The sequence below is a fragment of the Myotis lucifugus genome, unplaced genomic scaffold (genome assembly GCF_000147115.1).
Source record: "Myotis lucifugus unplaced genomic scaffold, Myoluc2.0 scaffold_565, whole genome shotgun sequence".
Classification (NCBI taxonomy): domain Eukaryota; kingdom Metazoa; phylum Chordata; class Mammalia; order Chiroptera; family Vespertilionidae; genus Myotis; species Myotis lucifugus.
In genome coordinates, this window is record NW_005871613.1 from 215743 (window position 1) to 239109 (window position 23367).

The 23367-nt window shown below is 50.4% G+C and overlaps 1 protein-coding gene across 1 annotated transcript in view; it reads right to left on the bottom strand.

Moving 5' to 3' along the window:
- Positions 1-23367, bottom strand: part of DDX31 (DEAD-box helicase 31) — a 58926-nt gene that overhangs the window by 22748 nt on the left and 12811 nt on the right. Inside the window, exons 7-16 of the mRNA XM_006104399.3 lie at positions 21281-21325; positions 20035-20076; positions 18799-18863; positions 17143-17262; positions 16920-17026; positions 15627-15907; positions 14796-14963; positions 11651-11710; positions 5815-5865; positions 4197-4336 (exon numbers count right to left, since the gene is read on the bottom strand). Coding sequence (XP_006104461.1) covers positions 4197-4336; positions 5815-5865; positions 11651-11710; positions 14796-14963; positions 15627-15907; positions 16920-17026; positions 17143-17262; positions 18799-18863; positions 20035-20076; positions 21281-21325 — 1079 coding nt within the window. The remainder of the gene's footprint in view (positions 1-4196; positions 4337-5814; positions 5866-11650; positions 11711-14795; positions 14964-15626; positions 15908-16919; positions 17027-17142; positions 17263-18798; positions 18864-20034; positions 20077-21280; positions 21326-23367) is intronic.

A 23367-nucleotide genomic window follows, 5' to 3' on the forward strand; every position in this document is an offset into this window, starting at 1 on the left:
AAACATCAATTTGTTGTTCCACTTATTTATGCATTTACTGGTTGATTCTTGTATGTGCCCTGACCGGGATCCAACCTACAACCTTGGCATATCAGGACGACCCTCTGACCAAAAGAGCTACCTGGTCAGGACAAATGTCGTTGTTTCTTAATAAATCTCAAATACTAAATAAGTAGGCCTGGTTATTGATATATTATGTTGACTTGAGCAAGAGATGATGACATAAAAACATTTCAGATAGTCCCTTTTGTTTAGAATTTAATAAAAAGGCGGGGGCAAGCTTAAGATCCTTAACTGTTGGGGTGAACACCCAGTGAAGGTTAACAGGGGCCAGCACCTGCTGTCCACTCTCTTCCAATCCGCCCGAAGGATCTTCATGTCTGTCCCTTAACACTAAGGGGAGGAGCGCGCTCTCTGGCGAATGCAGAGCTATGTGCAAACGGCCGAGAGCAGAATGTGGGCATCGGTCATGACCAGAGCCACGGAGCCCAGACAGCCGTCCCCCCTGCCTGCAGTGGAGCCACCGCACAGCCGTGGGAAGTGCGTGCCGTCACGTATCAGAGACCAAGGAACCGGGAGCGGCTGACGCTTCCCAGGGAGAAGGGAAAAGGAAGGGGGAGTTCTGGGGCAGAAAAACAGATCATAAAAAAATAAGTGGTTTTCTCACACGTTGTTGTTTGTTAAAAAATGTAACGGCAGATTAAAACACGAACAGCAAGCTCTAATGTGGGACCAGGCACCGCTCCCCCTTTCCCCTAAAGGTTACTCTGCCGAAGCTATGAATGAAAATGTCACGTCTCCGACAGCTATTTACCTGAAATGTGTCACCACGTCCCTGCACGCCCCAGCCCGCAGCCTCCTCTGCTGCAGCTCCGGGCCCGTGGATACGGGAAATCTTTGCACAAAAGCACGAGTCAGCCGGGAAGGCAGAGTGCTTACTGGAGGGAAGGAGTGGGGGAATGCCCATGATTTCTTGGGAAATCTATTCTTCATATGCGAGGGGACTGTTACGGCTTTGACCTCGCCTCTTATTTATGCCTGGATGTCTGAAGGGGGGTGAAAACACAGCCCAATCCTATCTTTTCCTTTGACTGTCTGACTTGCCTCTATTCATCCCTTTCTTTCTTGAGGACAAATGACGGAGGAATACAAAAGTAAAAGAAGCGTAAGGACTTGGGGTCAAATCTTGAACAGGCAGAAAAGAAGGAATAATGCCATTCACAGTCAGGGACACAAAGAGCTAAACATGCCACAGGCCAGCTTTCCCCGTGCACGGCAGCGTGGCCCGCCCACCAGGGCCCGCTGAGACGTGGTGTGCGGGTCTGCATGACAAGCTGGACCACTGACCCTCCAGGAACAGGAGCTGAGCGTGCACTGGGCGACTTACAGTGTGAGGGCCCTCCCAGCCTCAGAAACCTCTGCTTCTGGGGAACAAAGCGCATCTGCTCTGCTTACTGATGGTTCTATCAACAGATCTGAACCACCCACCTTACCAAAGAGGAGGGAGGTAAATAAATAAATTCAGGGAACTGTCTTATGCCTGATCTAAGAAACACACGTTTTGATGAAGCACTTACATTTTAATAAACCAATGACGACTTTCATTAGAAACTTCTCCTTTCATTAAAGTGGGGCAAGTGAAGGAGCTGGCAAGTACAAAGAAGTCAAAGGACTAGAAACAAAGTCCTCAGCGTCTAGAACGAGGCGGCCATGGGCAGGGCACTGTCTCTTGTCCCGTCTGCTAAAGGGAACTGCGGAGTGTGAAGCAGGCAGCAAGGTGCGTGAGGGCCTTGCTGCCGTCCCGAATCTTCTCCGCAATTCATCAGCCATCCCAGCATCCCGCTGCCTGGCTCTCGGGTTCTTGAGCATAAAACATACACACATTCTCCTCCTTTAAATTTTTAAAAAATATTTAGGAGTTCCACCCTGGCCAGGTAGCTCAGCTGGTTAGAGCGTCATCCCGATACGCCAAGGTTTCAGGTTTGATCCCTGGTCGGGGCACATACAAGAAGCAACCAACAAATGCATCAGTAAATAGAACAACAAATCGGTGTTTCTCTCTCTCTTCCTCTCTCTAAAAATCAATTAATAAAAATCCTAAAAATAAATAAATAATAAATATTTAGGCATATCTTTTGGATTCCAAAAATGTTCACATCTGCTTCTTTCCACAGTGCACTCTGCCATTAGTTCTTATGAGATTTCATTTTTTTGTATTAAGTCAAAGAACAGTCTATATTAGATGTCCAACATACAACACACCCTTCCTCACGTGGACACGGGACGCTGGCGCCTGGCCGTGCACCGTGACCGGGTCTGAGCGTTACTGAGCGGCTCGCACCAGCCCGCACCAGCCCGAGACGCAGTCAGGGGTTCGGGCACAGGCACTTCCATGGGTGACTTTTTGGGGCAGAAGCCAGTGAGGTTGGACCCTACAGGCCTTTCCCCTAAATGAATGTTCTCACACCAGCTGGTCTCCTCCCTCCACAAGGCTACACTCCCTCCCTCTCTTGGTATTCCCTGTCCTCATCCTTCTGAACTTCCTCTCCACGTCCAAGATGAAGCTCTTGGTGACACGTGAGTGGCCAGCGTGAGCTCTCTCCTAAGTAAGGTAAAGTATGCAAGTGTTCCCGACACAAACGAAACCACCACTCACTGGGAAACTGTCAGGATGAGAGACATTAAATGAGCCCACTCGACACTGACCAGACTCACGGGGAGTGGACCCCGCCTGCCCCACCCAAGGAGATCAGACACCTTTTCTGAATAAGCCGCAGTCCATGAACACTCACGCCAGCAACCCCGAAAGAGTGCCGAGAGGGTGAGGGCAGAGCCCTGCAGGTACTGGGGGGCCACCTTGTGCACCCATCTCTCCCAGTGGGTGACCTGGGGTCCCCCAGAGCAGGTTACGATGTGGGGGGCAATGACTTCCCAGGAGAGAGCCCTGCAGTGTTCCTGGATGCTTTAGAGAGAGCACAGGCCTGGGCAAAGGCAAGTAACAGCAGGCGAGGCCCCATGCTCAGCTGCGCGCCGGGGTCACCGGTGGCTCCTGGTGGCTCTCAGGGTACCCTCGGCAGCCACAGCTCTCCCGGTGCCTCCAGGACATGGGATGCACCGCTGTGCTATGTCTGAGCAGAAGTTCTGGAACGTGGACCAGAGTAAAAACTTTAGAAGCCTATTATTAGACTTTGTTACATCAGGTGCCCGAGACTGTGTGGAAAATATGCTAAAATATTAATTCCCGGCTCCCGTGGATTCCTTCCGCTTGCACTGTAACTCCTGGCCAAGAGGAAGCGCCACTCTCCCTGCGGCTTTCTCCGCCTTTCCTCAGGGAGGTCAGGTCTGGCAGAAGCCCCTGGCGCAGCTCCCATGCCACTGAGTCCTCTTCGCCGTGACCAGGGCTGGACCGGGGCTGCAGGAGGGGACATGGAGGTGCTGCCACCTGCCCAGGCCTGACAAGATGGGGGCCAGAGCTGCCTGCGCGTGTGCACACACTCCAGTGGCCACCCAATCACTTCCTTCCAGGTTGGTTTTCCTGAGGGAAGGGGAATTGTGTGATGAGTAAAAAGTGTTGTTTTTTCCAAAGATAAACCATCTTCACCTTGGCTAAGGTTGCTAAATGGTTAGAACATCAGCCCACACACCAAAGGGTCTCGGGTTTTATTCCCAGTCAAGGGCACAAACCTGGGTTTCAGGTTTGCTCCCTGCCCTCGGTCAGGGCGTGAGCAGGAGGCAATCAATTGATGTGCCTCTCTCACATGGATGTTTCTCTCTCTCTCCCTCCCTTCCACTCTCTCTGAAAAGCAATGGAAAAAAATATCCTCAGGTAAGGATTAAAAACAAAACAAAATAAAACAAAGATAAACCAACTTTAAAGGTACATTAATTGCAAGAAATAAAAATTGTGAACAGAACGGCCTACAAGAAGCCGGCTGTCAGAGAACGAAACACGGGCCTCCTTGCATGAAACACGGAGGCGACAGATCGTCCTATGACTTAGTCTCGCAACGCAATGGAAGTTGTCATGTGCTGACGGCATGAAGGGTTTTGGCTGTTGCCACTGGCTATTCTGGGACTCATTTAGGGATCACAAGGGTTAATGGCTCTTCGTCAGCTTACAAGGCCCAGCCGCTATAAGAAGCGACAGAAAGTTAATTAGGTGAGATCAGCCGGAGCCGCTCGGGTTTCTGACTCACTTGATTTTGTGAGAAGCCAGCGAGCTGACATATTCTGCCTCCGAAGGAGCCAAGAAGAGCAGGCTGCTCCCGTGGCAGCCAATGCGGGCGGTTCTCCCGATCCGGTGGATGTATTCCGCGGCTGAAGACGGAGCGTTGTACTAAAAAGGGCAACAGAAATGAAGGCATTCACAGATCAAGGGACTGCCATTAATTGGAAGTGCAATACCCCTCACCTGCCTCCAGGTATCCCAGGAATTAAATCCTGGTGCTATGGTTACCCTAACACAATCACAAGGCGAAGTCACTCAACCCTGAAACTCCTGCTTCATTGGAAATAACAAGGCTCTGACAGGCCGACGTGAACAGTGGCCAAGTTTCAGATAAACGAGATGTCTCCTCGTCCCAGTATCTCCTTTCTAATTTTACCTCTCCACAGGTCCCTGCAGCTTCCTATTTGCATCTTTTCACCGAGGTGACTGTGCAAGGTGAAAGCGTGGGCAGGTGGGGAAACCTCTGCAGATGACCACATGACCTTGGCTTACTCCCTGGCAGACAAGCAGTGGAGGTGAGGAGCCTGACAGGTAAAGAGCAAGGGGCCGATGACCTGGACCAGAGGTCAGCTCGGGGCTGGGCCCCAGGAGCTGGTCTCCGCACCTGCCTGCAGCCTCAGTCCCAGCGGAGCACGGCTTCCTCCCCACAGGGACTTGCTCTTGCCCCGAGGACAGTGTTCCTGACTCAGGGAAGGGGTCCTAGAACGCAGCGGGATGAACTGCGCACAGCATCATGTCGTCTAACTTTGCCATCATCAAAACTGACCCTTTTCGCCCTCTGCTGCTACATGAATCAAAGGTCAGAAGGCAGATCACACTAGTCAATATTCACAATCTAAGGCTCTACATGGCCGACTCTGTGTCCAGTCTTGCACACATCCCAGTCACCCGCGCCTCCTCAGCTTTAACTCGCTCGGAGGCCAACGGGAAGGAAGACGGCACTTCTTGTCACAGTGATCACCTGCGGGGAGCAGAGATTCCCCACCAGTGGCAGGCGTGTGGCTGCAGCAGAACGTGAATAAACCATGATTCACGTAAACAGGGCATGTCTCCCCTGGCCCGCACTCAGAAGGGCTTGAAAATACCATTCTGCAGACTAACGAAAAGAAAAAACAAAACTAAAACCACCAGGCCCTAGCGCTAACGCCCATACCCTCTGGCAAAGTGTCTAAGGCTCGCGGTCTGTGTGAGATGCTGTCAGGGACTTAATTGCCCCCTGCAGGTCAATGTACAGGACACGGCTCTCAGGACAGCTGAGCCATCTCCTCCTGGACACCATGAGGCCTCCCAGGGGCCCGGGGAATTCCTGTTATTCTCAAATTGCTGAAACTTTGCGTGTGACATGCATTAGTCTGAAGCCGGGAGCGGCCCCCTCCCGCGATTGCAGGCTGGCTGTTTGCTGCAGAGTGAGGTGGGCTGAGTTAAGGAAAGATGTCAGGAGAATTGTGCAGATACGGCCAGTTGCTGCCTGGTTACCAGGGCAACACCCAGGAGGGTAATAATAATTATTCTACTTAAAGCCAGCACATCTACTCATGATCATATATTCCTGCCTCGAGCTCACACCTTAACAACTAAAAAATTACCTGAACAATCCATGTGACTTGAGGGAGATCTAAGCCTCGAGCTGCAACATCCTTCAAAACAGAAAAGAAGACGGCTTAGGACTGAGTTTCTGAACCATGTGGGGGTCACAGATCCGTTGATAACCTCATGCAGAGGAAGAGGGCTCACACGCTCGCTCACACGCGCGCGCACACGCACACACACACACACACACACACACACACGTCTGCACACGGCCTCAGGAAGCCACCAGTCCATCTGTGGTTCCAAGTTCTGACTCGGGGTAAATGCGAGGAGCCCGTTGGTGAGGTGGCCACAGCCACTTCCCCACATGACCGTCCCCCGTAGGGAGGCCCAGGTCCTCACACGCGTCGTTCTCCGTGGTGCCTTGGAAGAATTCTGAAAACTTCCAGCGTGTCTGACCGCTTTTACATTTTGTCTGGAACACTCTATGAGGAACGCATTCCTGGGTTATCAGCCCCATCCCGCGCCCACCAGCAGAGCGAACAACCAGCACTGAGGCGGGCTTCTGGAAGGTCACCCAGGCACCCCTCGTGGAGGTGGCCGCAAAGCATTTCCTGCGCCTTTGCCGGCAGCCTCCAAGCAGCAAGGCCCAGGCAACGCCTGCCTCTCTGTCGTCTAAATCAGAACACGGGACCAGACAGGCGAAACTATGACAGCAATGGAGACTCCGATTTTCTTTCCGGCTGGTTGCCACCTGCAAAGCGGACTCCACTCTCTAGCTGTTCTGGCTCCTCCAGCCCCCAGCAAGCAATCTGCACTGGCACCATCTTCACGCTGCCAGTCGGAGCAAGAGCACCCGCCAACGCGTCCTGGGTACTTCCTACACACCAGCCCCCGTGCGGCTCTTCAAAACAACTCTGATTCCAAGGCCCTGTTACAGTCTCTGCTCCGACCCCAGAGAAGGCGCCACACCTTCCTGTGCTGTGGTGGGGAACTTGGTAACATTCAGCAAAATTGCTATGTACTTGCCCTTTGACCCAGAGCAATCTTACGTCTCAAAATCCATCCTGCGGACACGCTGGCAAAAATACAAATGGCCTCTCACGCACACGGCTGTTTGTGTGGGCAGCTTGTGGCTGCAGGCCTGGCAAACACCCCAACGTCTAGCAGGAGACAGTGACCCCGATACCGCAAACCCGCCCCTTACGTGCGGTTCCACCGCCATGAGAGGGAGGGTTCCCATGGAGACTCACTAGGGTACATTTCGAGTGTGTATAACATACTTTTGTGTAAGAAATGAGGGAAATAAAGTATATTTGCCCATATTTCTAAAAGAAATAATAAAGGGGAAACCCCAAAAGCTTAGAGAAATAGTTGCCTGGAGAGGAAGGGAGAGGAGAGGAAGGATGGAAGCGAACCTCGGTCAGGGGACCTTCAGAATGTGACGCTGAGACTGAGTAAATAAATGTCTGCAAACTACAAAGTAAGATGACTGGCTGTGGTGCCACGTGGAGTGTCACCTATTCTCCAAAGCAAACCCCCAAAACCTGGGCCTCACTAGGGGTCTGGACGTAACTGCTAGTTTAGAGGAACTATGGGGGGAGGGGCAAGGTAGCCACCATGAGGAGAGACGGGGCAAATCCATGGGACACATGGTCTGGTTTCCTCCACCAGAAATCCAAGGGAAAATAGGTCAGCAACCCACACCCAGACGCAGCAGCACTGGGTGGAAGAACGGACAGATGGCTCAGCGGGTCCCCGAGAACCAGCACCCGGAGAGTCCCCCAAACTGCCAACTGACTTCTCTCCAGGCGGAGGGGTTGGGTGATTTTCACTTTTCTCTTTGCATTTTTGTTTTATTTTCCTCTTAACAATAGATGGATAGATCCCCCAGATTTTCACTTAGAAAAATGTCACCCACAGAGAAGTTGGAGTAGCACAACGAGCACCTGTTTGCCTTCACCTGGACGCGCCAATGAGGGTGGCCGGGGCGCCCGCCTCCTCTTTCCCTCTCTACACACACGCTTCTCTGAACCACTGGAAGTCCCTGGACGCCAGGACGCTGGACCCCTACATACTTCAGATGCGCCTCCTAAGTAAAAGTACATCCTTCTACATTGGACACTCAGTGCCGAGTCACACTATCTCCTAGGACAGGTGTCCTCAAACTACGGCCCGCGGGCCACATGCAAATACAAATATTCTATTTGTTCCCGTTTTGTTTTTTTACTTCAAAATAAGATATGTGCAGTGTGCATAGGAATTTGTTCATAGTTTTTTTTAAACTATAGTCCGGCTCTCCAACGGTCTGAGGGACAGTGAACTGGCCCCCTGTTTAAAAAGTTTGAGGACCCCTGTCCTAGGAGTTCCGGTTCATGTTGCTCCAGCTGCAGCAGAGGTGGGGGTGGTGTGTCCCTCTGCTGTCCGTCCTGTTTGTGAGGACTGTCCACTCGCCTGAGGGAGGGGCGCCAACAGCCTCTGCACCTGAAGGCACCTTCGCCTTTCTAATCAGTAAGAAACTGGGAGACCGTTTCCCAAATCCTTCCACCCAGTGCTTCCGCCTCTGTGGGTGCTGCCTGTCTGTACCCTGATGACTATGAGGGATGACTTCCTGTCCAGCACACCTTCCTCCCATTCGAGAACTGGCATCCTTTGCAAGAGCAGCCTCCTCTCTCCCCTCTCTGAAGTACCACTAAGGAATCACATGTATAGTTGGCTTTTTTGAAAAATGATAATCCTATGCAAGTTTCTGCAAGAAGCACATTGAAACGATCGCTGCCTGGGACTGAGGGAGACTCCGTGCCACATCCACCTCGCCCAGCACGGGGGCGGGACAGGCTGGTCAGCCCTCCCTGCTCTCCTCCCAGCGGCGCCAGGCTGCCTTTCTGACGCGTTAAGCAGGGTTTAATGTACGAAGGGTGCCGAGCGCCCACAAGGTGCCTGCAGGCAGCTCCCACACCCCTGCAGGCCCGTCCCGAGCAATGCCTTTGAGAAAACTAGTGCTCCCCTAAGGGGCCCGGGACTGCCTTCTGCACTGACCACAGCTGATGGCGTCGTTAAGAAACGTGTTACTGACGTGCTCTGTAGGGGGGGTGCATGCAGACAAGGGGCTGCTGGAGACAGACAGACAGGAGGGCTTTGCAGAAAATGTAATGTTTGTCAGTTTAGTAAATTCAACCAAGAATCTCTAACATAGCGTCTGGCGTTCACACAAGTCACGGAGTGCACATGCGCTGAAGCGGTGAGTTAGGAGCGACTGCAGACCACAGCCTCTCATCCGACCGGTCAAGGTTCTGCCTCCCACCCGGTGGCCTGGCTCAAGACACCAGCTCAGACAGTCCTCCCTGTGTCCCACTTCTTGTGTTGGGGTGGAGAAACCTCACCAACAGTCAACCACCACTCAGCCTTGATCAGCTACGTCTTTAAACATGGCTTTCCATTCTGGACATGGCGGCCACAGAGAGCAGGAGAAAGTACTCTCCCTGCTCCAGGAACGGAGGACGGACTTCAGCAGCCATTCGATCTGGGCGAGTCAACTGAGCCCCGAGCCTCAGTTCACACGCCTAACAATGGCTGTAGGATCCACCCTATTTATCTCCAGAGGTGACTGAAGATCAAATGAGGCCGTGCATATCAACACTGAGCAGCAATCTAATGTCACTTCCTGCTGAAGGAAGAACTGGGATGGTGGTGACCAGGCCTCCCTGCTCTCTTCCCCGCTCACACCCTCCCCCTGGGGCAGGGGACAGAGGCAGGACCCTGCTCCCCGATCCTGCAATGGCATCAGCGGGCACTGGGGCGCCAGGAAGCTGACCTGCTGAGGACTCAGCAGAGGCCTCAGCCTCAGCACCCCCGTCAGAACTCGGGCCCAGCCCCTGTGCTGCTGGAACCTAACTAGGGCAGAAGAACCGCTAAAGTCAGCTCTGAAAGACACTCGGCGGTGAGGCCGGGAGGGCCCAGCTTGACGACCGGCCGCCTCCACGAGACGGAGGAGCACAGATGGAAGGCAGCTTGCTCAGGTGCCAGCCTGTCAGTTGGATTAAAATGACTCATTTATTTACCCAAGATCCTCACAAAGTGCTTTTACTAACAGGGAGAGGGGCCGCCAGCGCTCTGAGGAAGGGACGCAGCGAGCTCGCCTCTGCGCCGCCCCGGCCTGCCAAAAGTCATTACTGCCGTGTGTGGGAGCCATCAGCGGGGTACAGGCCCCCGTTGTCCGGGTGACAGATTGGGCTGCGCAAACAGAGGAGGAAGGAGAGAGCGCAGAAGCTGTCAGAGGCGAGAGATCTTGGCTGGAGCCGCCAAAAAACTGGCAACATGAGTTAGCGTAACTGAGTAAACAGCCAACAGTCTCCCAAGGATTTTGCCATTAACACAATGAAATAAAGTGGAAAAGAGAAACTTCACCTAAAAAATAGGCCCCACAGAAAACCGAGCGCCTCCATGCACTTGGGCGGTGGACGGACCTCGTGGGCCCTGCGGCCGTGCTCCTTTGTCTCGGAGCCTCCTGGCAGCGGGACTCCCCCGGGGGGAGGGAATTAAGAACTGCAGACATAACAGCGGACTTCAAGCAAAAAAATGCGAAGGTGGAGGCGAGCAGCACAGGTGACTTGCCCAGCGGAGGGGGGTGCTCTGCTGGCTGGGGCCAGTCCCCAGGGAAAGCGAGAATGACACATTCGAGGACGTGAGAGAAGGGCCGACTTGGCTGAGGGTAAGGAACAAGCGGGAAATGGGGACAGAGGAGACGGGAAGGGGTCCAGCCCCAGAAGGTACTAGTGGACACGAGAACTTTTGACAAATTTATCAAATAGATTATCTGGACTCGTCTGCAGTGTTGGCCCGGCCTTTGAAGAGAGGGAACACCAGCACCCGACTTGTGGACGGGCTCCTAGAGGCGAGGGCTGCTGGGTCGGACTCAGACCTCCGAGGCCAGCACTCCCAGTAACTGTTCTCCGTCTGACCAACCACGCTCGGCACAGCCAGGCGGCCACACGTGAGGATCGGCACACTGCTGGCTGGCAGGCCGTCTCCTATATGACCTTACACAAGAAAGACAGGAGCACTCACCCATACACTCGCAGTTCAGGGAGAAAGCCACCGCTAAGTCACACTGAACACGGAGCAGGAGTTCCTTAAAGAGGAATTCATTAGAGGCCTAGCAGGTGGTCAAAGAGCTACTCGTCTGCTGCTGAACAGCACGTCATCACCGGGTTACTCCATTTACAGTGCCGGTTCCCTGCTGCGTGGACAGGGATTTCTCAAATCATCAGGGATTAAGCTGCATCACCCACGATGGCACAAGTAGGGAGGGATTTTAATCTTGGGAGCGAGCAAAGCCCCGGTGAAATGCATCCCCAGAGAAGGGCCGTCGAAGGCGGGACTTTCCATCTTGAAAGAGCCGGAGATGTGCATTCAAAGGGCCAGCGCTGGGCTGGAGGCAGCCTCCAGGGTGGCAGCGCGGGGCGAGGGAACTGCCTGCACACTGTAGGGCAAGTGACAGACACCAGCAGACACTGCCCACGGCAGCTGCTCCTGGAAGGAGGTGAGCAAGGTGCGTAGAGTGATTTTGTTGTGGAAAGACTCTCAGCTCTAATTACTCCCGATAGCTGTAATTTACAAGTTTTTAGTGGATAGAAATCAGCAAGATTCACACGTTTTCAGACCAACAGCTGCCACTATTAGTGAGCAAATAGCTGAGTCTTCTGCACAGTGGCAGCGGCTACCTGTGACTAAGTCAGGTGACAAACCAGAGGTGCCAAGGGACCGGCCACACCAAGAGCCCTGGGATTCCCGCTGTCCGTGGGGCAGCTGCAAGGCAAATCATCGAGAGAGAAAAACTGCAACCCCCAATTGCAGAAATGCTCCTTTCACTGGAGTGCAGTTATTACGTACCGTGCAGAAGAGGACGCCAGGGCCAGCCTGTGCAAACTCGCGGAACACTGCTGTTCTCTCCTGCAAAGACAAGGGAAGCCTCAGCGCTGAGTCAATCCACGAGCAGGTGCCCGTGCTCCCGGTCTCCGTCCGCTGGGACTGCATTCAGGCCCAGAACAGACAGGCTTTGGAGGAAGGGAAGCAACGAGTGCTCACATCTAACAGGCCCAGGACTGCACTCTGGGCCGTGTCAGGAGGGCAGCGCCAGGCGGGCCCATCCTCCAGATCGGCCCCCCGGAGCAGAGACAGTCCACAGGGACACACTTTCCTGCAGGTGGGCGAGAGGAATGATGAACAACCCACCTTTCCTGCAGGGGAATTTTGTTAACGACTGATTTTTTTAAAAAAGGTCAAAAAAATATACACCCCATATATTTTAACTGTAAGACGAAGGAAGAAAACGCAATTTCCCACCGCTCAAAGCACACCACCACCACTGGCAACCCCGTGCCCCGGGCCTGTGCAAAGCATCACCAAGAAGGGGCCCTGGAAAGATGGCCACACGACCTCTACTAGCAACACACTCTTATCAGAAACCAACAGGACATGAACATCTTTCCAAACCACACCCTCTCTCTCGTGACGACACTGTTAGCAACCAGCAGGGTGGGTGTACCACCATTTACCTGGCCAATGCCCCATTGTTGGCCCTGAGGCTGTGGCCGACTGTTCTCCATTATAATCTGTGATAAAATCTTTATTGGCAAGCCCTGTGCACATCACTGTTCCCTTTGGGTGAGTTCCTAAAGGCTTTCCTGTGAACTTGCAAAGCCAGTGGCGCAAGCAGCTGACACGTGGCCATGCCCACCTGTCAGCCACAAAAGAGGTAAGTGACCAAATTACTACAATTTTGGAAAAAAGGATGTCTCTCCCTCCACTTAGGCGCAGCCCTGTCTCCGAGGGGAACCTCACCGCCGTCTTTCACATACACGTGTTGTCGCAGAAGTGGGACCCCCCCAGGGACCCCTCGCTTAGGACAGTGGACACGGACAACCAGCGTGCACTGAGCGCAGCCACGTACCAAACGCTGGCCTACGCTTTACACGTCTGCACGAATCCAATCCCCACAGCCCTCCGAGCAGGTACCATTACCACCCCTTTCCAGGCAGAGAAACTGAGGCTCGGGGGCTGAGGAACTTGCCAAGGACACCCACACACAGTGCAGGGCTGACCGCACGTGGACCCAGGGAGCTGGTCCGGAGCTGAGCTCAGACCCTCCCGAGGACGCCTGCGTTGGTCCGGTTTGCTGCGCAGTCTTTATAAGGGACCATTTAACGGCTGTGGTGTCCAGGCAAATCAGAACAGTTCCTGAAAGCAGGGACACACGTGAAAGCCCATGCGGATGGATCCAGGTCTGGGGAGAGGAGGAAACCTAATTCCTGAGCTTTCATCACAACCACCAGGCAGCAACTTCAAACTTCACTTCTCTCCAATGCCCGTAAACTTGGTTGGGGTCATGACAATCATTTAGGGAGACCACAGGTCATGTGGAACAGTGGCCAGGAATATGTGCTTGGGGCTGTTTTAGCTCAGTCTGGGGTAAGACACTTAACCTCAGTATTCATCAGATAAAATACAGATACTCCCTCCCATCCTCTACTCATGGGTAGGCTGTGAAGGCTACTTAATAAAACAATATAAGTAAAATATTAACAATTACTAAACTGAAGAGCGGAACTATTCCTGAAGGAGAAATAACAATAATAATGGCCCTTAACATTTACTGAGCACTGACTATGAGCCAAGCCTGTGCTAAGCACTTTTATCTGCATTAACTCAATGAACTGTCTCAAGCACATGAAGTAAATACGACTATTGGCTCCATTTTAGAGACATGGAAACTGAGGCACAGAGAGAGTGTCCTGAGGTCACACAGCCAGTGAACAGCAGGGCCAGGACTAGAACCAGGAGTCTGCCTCCAGGGCACACAGCTGGCATTACAACCAGAGACTGAACTAATCTGACTCTGTGTGATCTGCTCAAATTCCCAGATCCTTCCGAGTCCACAGCCAGCTCCTCCGTCACCTCAGACTCCCCTGCAGCATGCCTCTGGTGAAACAGACCCAGAGGACTAGGAAACTAATTTAAAAAAAAAAAAAAAAAGAGAGAGAGAGAAACACCATAAATGGTATTGCATTATGAAATCAACAAATTCGATTGACTCAGGGATCCACAAGGTAAAAAGCAAGAGCTTATAAGATTCACAAAAGCTGAGACAGTCAGGAAATACTATGCTATCTTGTGGCAAATAAGAAGTTGTGTCCTTGAGTGACCTTGAGCAAATTCACTTTTTTGAAGCTCCATTTCCTGAATTATTAAAGCAAAAACAAGAGGGGAAATGGCCTTGATGACCTTTAAGGTCTCTTATACTCTAAGAATGTTACCACTTTTCAGTGTGGTTCTAGTCCCAGCGCACCCTCATTTGGGGCCCTCCTTCACTCCTCCTCCTTTCGGAGCTGCCTGGTACCAGCCTCCAGGACAAGATGGCTCCCATCTCAGGCCCTGTGCGTCCCTCCCTGCACGAGTTAGTGACTTCACCCCACTCCACGCTCCGCCCCAACTCTCCATGGACTGAGTTTTGCAGCTTAGAACCTAAAACAAGACAAACGTTCTACTCTTCTTCCTGAACAAAAACGTTACTCAGAGCCGAGGCAGAGCGAGACACACAGACCCTCTCGCAAGCCGAAGTGCTGAGAGAGCGCTGCATCTTGTTGACAACGACAGCAGTCACGCTCAGCAGTACCATATGGGAGCCACAATTTAGCTCCATTAATGCTCTTAATTTGAAGACATCAAGCCCTAATTACACACTGGGTACTAAAAAGGCAAAACCCTTCCCTAGTGCCAGCTACTTAGTGGTGCTCTGTTGCCTTAACAGCTGGTTGAGGTAGATGCAGGCCAAGGGCCTGCGAGCTCTCAGGTGGACGAGCCCAGCTCCAGAGCAGGCAGGCGGAACAATAGGCTCCGCTCGCCCACATCACGGGCAGGGCGGCCGCATCCAGTTCCCGTGTGCCACCCTCCTCAGGGGACACCTGCCCAAGCCCAGCGAGAGCCAGTGCTGACCCTGGAGGGCGCGATCAGTTGGATGGGCCCCGGGCTTGCTCACCTCCTGGTCCATGTTGCCATGCAGCCGCAGGAATGTTAATCGCGGGCCGCCAGATGGTAACTGCCCTGACGCCGCGCCGCCCAGCAGGGTCTGGAAGAAGAGGTGGTAGTGGAACTCCACCAGCTCGCAACTCGAGAAAAAGACGATCAGCTTCTGGTCAGTTTCAAACTACATGGACACAGAGGGGAAACCACCACAGGGTTATGAGGTGACACTACAAAGGGTATCTTTCTAAAATACAGTCACACTGGCCCTGTTTGGAAAGAGATGACAGACGGCTTGGAGTTACTTGCAAAATTAACACGGATGCTCCATGCTCCCAGACTGCAGGAGAGGGAGCTGACAGCCATGACCTTGATCACACTCCCACACCTGAGCAGAGCATGCTTCAGGGTGAGGCTGCACATCAGCGCTGTTCTTCGTCCTCTCAGGCCTCAGCACACACGCCACGTGCAGTGCATCTAGAAGCTTCACTCTTAAGCCTTCCACCTACTGCTTCCCCATGTCCCAGAGAAAGTGCTGCCGAAACTAGCAATAAATACAGAAATACCGGGTGTCTTTTAAAAACGCAAGCACAGGCCCCTAGCTGTCTCACACCCAGCATGCTCCTGCCACCTCTGCTGTTCCCAACATCAGTCCCAGGAAAGATACTTAGGGCAGATTTCAGGTTGAACATAACTGCTATCACTGACCTCCGAGCTTCCCCACAATCCTAGAACACTACATCCGCCAGCAGTTAGGCCAGAAAACCGCATCTCAACCCGCTGCCAGCAATGCCGGATACAAGCGACACAGGCCTCCCCGCGATGGAGCTGACCGGGCCCGTCCTACCTTGCACTTCTGCAGGATGAAGGCTGCCAGGCAGACCAGCCTCAGCTTGCTGGGAACCAAGACCACGTACTGCTCAAGACCCTCCGGAATTGCAAAGCCGTCCAGCTCATCATCATCATCATCATCGTCATCGTCGTCGTCATCATCATAGTCGTCGTCACTTAGTGAGTCAGAGTCGTCAGAAGACTCTTCATCTGTCAGGTAAGGCTGACCGAAGCTATTCTCCAGGACAGAAATGCTGACTGGGTTGTGTAAACTGATGTCAGCGAGCCGTGTCACACCTGGGAGAAAGTGAAAAGGTCAAAACAGGGGACAGCACACGCTGTGGAACTGGTCCCTATGCACGCCCGGCACACCGCACATTCAGGCAACTGGGCAACTGCTGGCGGGTTTCACCAAGGGCCGTGCTGATCTGCCCAATTGTCCATCTGGTGGGTGGACCCCCGGATTTCTTCCCACAGCCCAACAACCCCTCACACCAGCCTTTCTAAGCTCGCACCTGTGGGAAACCACTGAAAGGGACATTAACAGGGGTCTGCCCCCCATCCCCCAAAGGGTTCTGTGATCAAGTTATGAAAACCTGGATAAAAAGGTCCCACAAATTCTTCCGTAGGTTTTGCAGGCCTTCTCAGGACCTTTACTGTGTGAAGGCGCACCACGCGTCTCCAAGAGGAGGTCATGTGTGGCATTTCCCAAACTTTTTGAGCACAGAATCCCTTTTCCATGGATTATCTCTGAAAATTAATGTTCTCGGGAATACACTCAGAAGTGCTGATGAGGCGTACTGGTGGCAGCTGGTGTGCCGAGTGAAGCAGACACCAGACACAGAAGCTGTCCTGTCGCCGAGACAGGGCCTGCTGCGGGGTCGGTGCAGAGCGCTGCCGCTTGGCCACGCACAGTGTCCCATCTACGAAAGGCAGCTAAGAAGCTCCATCTCATGAGGATGAAAAACAGAAACAAGCTTAAAGGACAGGAGTACTTTTAGGTCCATCGCCTCTTCAGGAGAAAGGCAGGCTGATCGCAGTAACAATGCGCGTGGTGAGAGGCCGTCCTTGTCCGGACCAGAGGCCTGCCCTCCGAGGGTCATGGCCGCAGTGAAAGGCTCATGCAGGCATAGGTGGTGGCCGCCAGCCTTCCCCGTCCTCCCCACCTGCAGGAGCCCCTGCAGCACGGTCCCAACTGCTGGCCTCTCCCCGTGCCCCGGGGGCGCCCTGAGACTCCTCCCCGGCCTGAGGCTGAGGGCCAGCACCAGCACACAGGCCCCTGGCAGCGGCATCCATTCTCTTCGCTCACCTTCCGTGAGAGTGGCCGACAGCAAGACGTTCTGTCGTTCCTGGCACTCTGCGTTGATCGCGTTGAGTATCACCGTGATAGTCTTTTCGAAGCCCAGATCCAAGATTCTGCGGTTTCAGGAGGAGAAAGTTAAATCTAATGCAGACGGCATGTAACCCAGGCTGCAGTCAGATGGACAGACACAGCCTTCCCCGTGCCTTTCCTGCTTCCAGATCAGCCTCACCTGTCGGCTTCATCCAGAACCAGCCAGCGGATGCGGTTGAAATGAATGTTCTTTGTGGATTTTATATGATCCACCAGACGTCCAGGAGTGGAGATGAGGATATTGATTCCTTTGCGGAGCCTGTTGAAAATTACAAACCACAAGAGACAGTAAATCACACTGGGCTGTATCAGTGGAAGACACAGGAAAAAGGCGAAGGCGACAGATCCGTGTCTAGCAGCATGTGCCACAGCTTGAATCATGACAAACGTGATGACAAGTGGATACAAAGATCAGAGTTTTCATTTTTCTCTGAAGTTTCTCTCCTATAGGACAGAATTGTTAAGATCTGCAATTACATTAAAATCATAAAACCTTAACTTTGAAAGGAATCTTGACTATGTAATCCGATGCCTTTTACCTGTCCATGGGTCCCTTCTAGCACATTCCAGACACATGGTTGTCTAGCCTGTTCCCGAGGCTTCTTTGCCAGGGAACCTCATAGCTGAATCAGTTATCCCAGAATGTTTTCTTATACTGAACCTTTGCTGCGACTTCCATGTAACAGGCCTAGCTCTGCCCCCATAGACTAGGTAGAATAAATCTAATTTATGACTCCCCAAACATCCTTCACCCATTAGCCTGGTAATAAAAGCCTCCAGTTTCTAGCTGAGTATGTTTTCTAGCTTCCCCTGCAGGTAAGCATGATCCCAGCCTACGCTCTAGAACAAGACAGGAGGACAGAGAGACGCAAACGCCACGAGCCCCTGTAGAGGGAGGGTCTGATGATCTTGCTCCTGCTGTAGCACTTAGCTGTGAGGGCAGGATCGCTACTGTGAGGTGATCTTGGAAATGGAAGCCTCATGTCATGGCACAAAAAGAGGAGGAGCCTGAGTCCCAACACTGGAGCACATGTCGGTCTCAGCCGAGCTGCCGTCAGGCTTAACTATTTGTGAAAGAAAAACACACCTTCCACTGCGCTGGTGGCACCGCTGTTTGCTGTTCGCTGCCACTGTTACTCACAGCTGAAAGCAAGCCTCGCCAATATTTTTAGATTTCCACATATTTACTCCTCAGGAATAGGCCACACACATAGTTGGGTGTTACTACTAAGCACTACCCTAAAATACAATAAAAGTTGTTTTTAAAGAATGCAGACAATTTGGAATTTACTTGTCCCAACCATTTTCTACTGACATAATGACCAGTTCTAACACAGAATTAGGAATCAATGTTTTGGGGTGTAATAAGCAAGGTGCAAAGCAGTATGTAAGCTTATGATCTTGTTTTATAAAAAACAAACAAACAAAAAACACCCAAACTTCCAATGTACCCACACAGACTGTCACTGAGGTGCACTGAATAAGGGGGAATGCGGGGACCGGGTGGGTGGAGTTAAGAAGGTCATGATCACATGTAACATTATTATATTTAAAATCATTTTCTTGAAATACTAATGTTTACTGCATGTAACATTAAAAAAAGAAGAAGGTCATGACCAGATCAGAAGGGAACCCCACAGGTTCATGACTATCTTAAAAACAGCCCTGTCTAAAGGTGACTGCTCCCTGCTGACTCCGTCTTTCCCTGCACATGGGGCCAGGTTTAGAAGGACTGAGTCTTACTGAATAGGAAGGCAGAACAGACAGATTAAAAAAGGAATTAAACCTCCCCTACCTGGCTTTTTCAGACTTTCTCTTCTCTCCTCCCATTAACACTCCAGGCACAATCCAGGTAAATGGCTACAGAAAGACATCAGACCAGAATCAATGCATAGCCCGTTTCCTACAAACAGAGACAGGTCTATCCTCCTTCTCCTCAAAGGCATCGGGAGGGGGCCCAGCCCGTGTGGCTCAGTGGTTGAGCATTGACATGAACCAGGAGGTCAGTGTTCAATTCCTGGTCAGAGCACAAGCCCAGGTTGCGGGCTCGATTCCCAGTAGGGGGCAGGAGGCAAACTATCAATGATTTTCCCTTTCCCCTTTTCTCTTTGAAGTCAATAAAAAATCTATTAAAAAATAATAGTAAGGGCCCTAGCCAGTTTGCTCAGTGGATAGAGCGTCGGCCTGTGGACTGAAGGGTCCCGGGTTCAATTCCAGTTTAGGGCACATGCCCAGGTTGCGGGCTTGACCCCCAGTAGGGGTGTGCAAGAGGCAGCTGATCAGTGATTCTCTTTCACCATTGATGTTTCTATCTCGTTCCCTCTCCCTTTCTCTCTGAAATCAATAAAAATTTTAAAAAGGAATTGGGAGGGGGGTCGGGCTTTGCAGGTAAGAGGTGTTACTGTGTAGACGGGACTGTTAGCACTGCCCTCCCAGGTCACTGTCAGCAACAGCCGGATTTAAGGCTGTGACCTCCTCCCAACACAAACAGAAACGGGAGCTCTGGCAATGATTCCAGTGATTCCCTGCCTTGCTCCATGGAGCCTGAATGAAACACACATCTCAGTGAGGTGTGTGATATCTTTGGGGCTAAAATGAAACATAGGCACAACCCCCCACCCCGATGAAGGACGGACAGGGCAATTCTCGGCCAAATTGGGTGGCTGGCCGGCTTGGCCTTGGAGCCTCTCTCGTTCTTAAACAAACCCACGTGCAGCCTCTCAAGTGGCTTTGCACTGGACCATCTCAAGGTTGCGATACCTGTGAATGTCTGTGGCTTGCTAGTGCCTATGATAAATGACAGAACTTTAAGCTCCAGGAAACACTAGTACTCTTGCTCAGCTAAAAGCAGGTCGTTAGTGAGGATTAGACCAGTGGAAGCCTCCACGCTGTTCCTGGGCGGAGCAGACATCCGGCGGAGGGAAGAGACTAACTGCGAGCTCTCTGAGGACAAAGCAAAGGCTGCGGCATATTTCTCTTTCCTCAAAAAGTCAAGAAAAAAAGGTAAAGCTGAAGTCCCGGCGTGCCTTACCTTGAGCAGTTTCTGGAAAGTGTCAAAGCTTTGTAGCGCCAGCTGTAAATATTAAGAAGTTATAATGAGCAAGTCATCTTCTTCCTTTTTGAGAAATTTAGACGATGTACCAGTAGAGTGATTCGTATCCAAACTTGGACTTCAAGTTATGATTCAAGAAAAAAATTAATCCTAGCACAGAATCGACTGGAAACATATACCTTGTGTGAGACTGACTGTGAGAGCTGTCAGTTTGCAGGGTGGGCAGACACAGCACATCTATTTCTTGGCTGGACAGACAGTGCCGCGTGCTCCCTCTGCTGGCTCTAATCCCCAGAGCGCACAGCGCAGCACAAGGGAAAGGGAAGGCGCCGACCTGGACTCGGCTCCTTAGAAAGAGGTGTAAGCACACGCAGTGAGGCCGCAGCCTGGCCTTCGGGGCTGTAAGGGTGATGTGACTGTATCCAGGAACATGCCAGGGCCAGCAGCTGAGGACCCAGAGATGTATAAAGGAAAGAAAACCAACAAGCCCTGCGGCATCGAATGATAATGAATGAGGTTCCATAAAACCTGCCCATAATCCCTTTGCCCAAAGAGAGAGTTCCCACGTGTTCAGGATTCACGAAGCGTCCTAGGAAACAGCCAGTTCGCTGTGGTCAAAATTTAAATAGCCTCACGCCCGCTCCTCCATTGGACGGAGCGGACTGGGCTCTGCAGGATGTGAGGGGAGTGGACCCTCCATCGCCATGAGCAAGTCTCTGCAGGGAAACGGTTACATCTGACAGAGAAAATATACCTTCATCGGAAATTGCCTCCCAGGCAAATAAAATATACCAGACAAAAGAGATTTCCACCAAGGAAGACGACAAATACCAGGAAGCTTAACTTTTAGGAACATTTGTTGGCACGGTAGCTTGCTCTTTTTTTTTTTTTTTAAAGTTCATTTTCAGGGCTGATTGCTTTTATTTTTTAATGAAGTTGGGGGTGTACAAAAATGAGATTATTTAAGTTTCTTTTAAAAGGACAGAAATTTATAGTGTGATCAGTGTTTAGATGACAAGGAAATGTGATTTTTCAGAGAAGCTGAATTTCTCTGGTTGAGGACCAGAGGTTGGTCTCCGAACAAAGGAAAGGGCAATGTGAAGTGATCTGTAGCCAAACACGGCCTCAAGTTAAGGTTGGCGCGGTGGAGAGGAAAACGGTGACTCCGCTTACAAATCCAACAGGACGTCACTGACAACACTCATCCGCACGTGAGACCGCTTACCTCTCTCGTCGGCACCAGCACCAGCGCGTAGGGGCCGTCACCGCGCTGGGGACAGAGAAGGAAAGAAATGCTCTGAATGAAGGTCCTAAGCGCCAGACACCAGGACCTAAGAGTGGCCACTGGTCACACATCACTAGCCGTCTCGGCCAAGAACAGGGACAAGCCCTGGCGGCCGGCCGGCTGGAGCATCATCCTGTACACACAAAGGCTGCAAGTTTGCGCCCATCAAGGTGCATATGGGAGGTAACCAATCGATGTTTCTCTCTCCCTTCCTCTATGAAAATCAGTAAAAACATACCCTCAGGTAAAGATTAAGAAAAAGGACAAGAGTGCCCACCTCCTTCATTATCATGGAACACTGTTCTAGAGGCTCTGGCCCATGCAATCAGACAAGAGAAAGAATGTCTAAAAATCTGGAAAGTAGGAAGTAAAACTGTCATTATCAGCAAATATTTTATCCTAAAAAAAAATCACTTGAAGCTCTATTACAAAAAAGACAAGTCAACTAGCTGAATGCAAAATTAATATATACATATATATAAATAAACTGCTTTTAACAGAAAATGAGGAAATCCAAAGGAGAAAAAAATCAGTTATAATAGCAACAAAAAAGATAAACGTAACAGAAATGTATAAAATCTACATAATGAGAATTTTAAAATACCTCCGAGGAGCATAAAATAAAACCTGAATAAATGGAAAGATGTATCTTGTTCTTGGATAATATTATATGTAAGCGAATTCTTCCTAATCAATCCATAAATGTAATGCAATCTTAATAAAAATGCATATGGGCATTTATATGCACATATAAAATAATAAATGACACCAAACAAGCTGATTTCAAGTTCATATTAAAAAATGTTTAAGAATAACCAAAACATTTCTGAAAAACATCAGATATTTAAACAATTTAAATCTACAGTAGTTTTGAAAAATTGACACTGATATATAGAGATTTACAACAGCAAATTGGGTCCAGAGTAGACTCAAATACATGGAGAAATTTAGGAAATAAGGAGCATTTTATATCAGGGAAAGAATGGATTATTCAAAGGTCATTTTAGAAAAAATTTTAGAAAAAATTAAGTTGGAATTAAGTTGGCCTTTTTATAGATGACATAAAACTCAGAAACTATAAAACACCGATAAATTTTATCACATAAAAATTTAAAATTTCGCCCTAGCCGGTTTGGCTCAGTGGATAGAGCGTCGGCCTGCAGACTGAAGGGTCCCAGGTTCGATTCGGGTCAAGGGCATGTACCTTGGTTGCAGGCACATCCCCAGTAGGGGGCGTGCAGAACATCCCTCTCATCTATGTTTCTAACTCTCTATCCCTCTCCCTTCCTCTCTGTAAAAAAATCAATTAAAAAAAATTAAAAATTTCAAAATAAAAAAATAATACCCAAACAAAATCAAGAGTCAAATAACAATGTGGGGAAAAATTACCCTACACATAAGAGAAAGGCCAATTTCCCTATCTTATAAGGAAGGTCTATAATTCAACTAAAAATAAAAACATAAAAGAAAACTCAAACAGAAAAATGGAGGCAGACATAAGAAGTTAATTTATGGAAATAATTCAAAATATGGCTTTTACACATATGAAAAGATGTTCAACTTTACTCCTAGGAGAAATTCAAATTGAAACTATAATACAGTATTTTTCCCCTGTCAAATGAGCAAAATTAAACAGCTGATAGTGTGGATAAGGGCATGGGCAAATAGGAACTCTCGTACAATGTTGGTGAGAGTGCAAATTGGTATAACTCCTTTAAAGGTCAATTTTGACATTATCTAGCAAATAAAAATGCAAATTCCACTTATGGGAATTTCTCTAAAAGATACACTGGTACCTGTACATAAACTTGTATTTTCCAGAATGTATTTATAATAGCCCTGTTTGTAGTAAAATACTGAACAAAATGTACATCCCACCAATGAAGGAATGACTCAATAATTTACTGTACATACAGACAGTGGAATACGAGGCAGCCCTTTAAACACAAGGCTTATTCAACAGATAAGAAACTATCCCCCAAACACATGAAGTGAACAAAAGCAAAGCACAGGACAGCATGCATAAC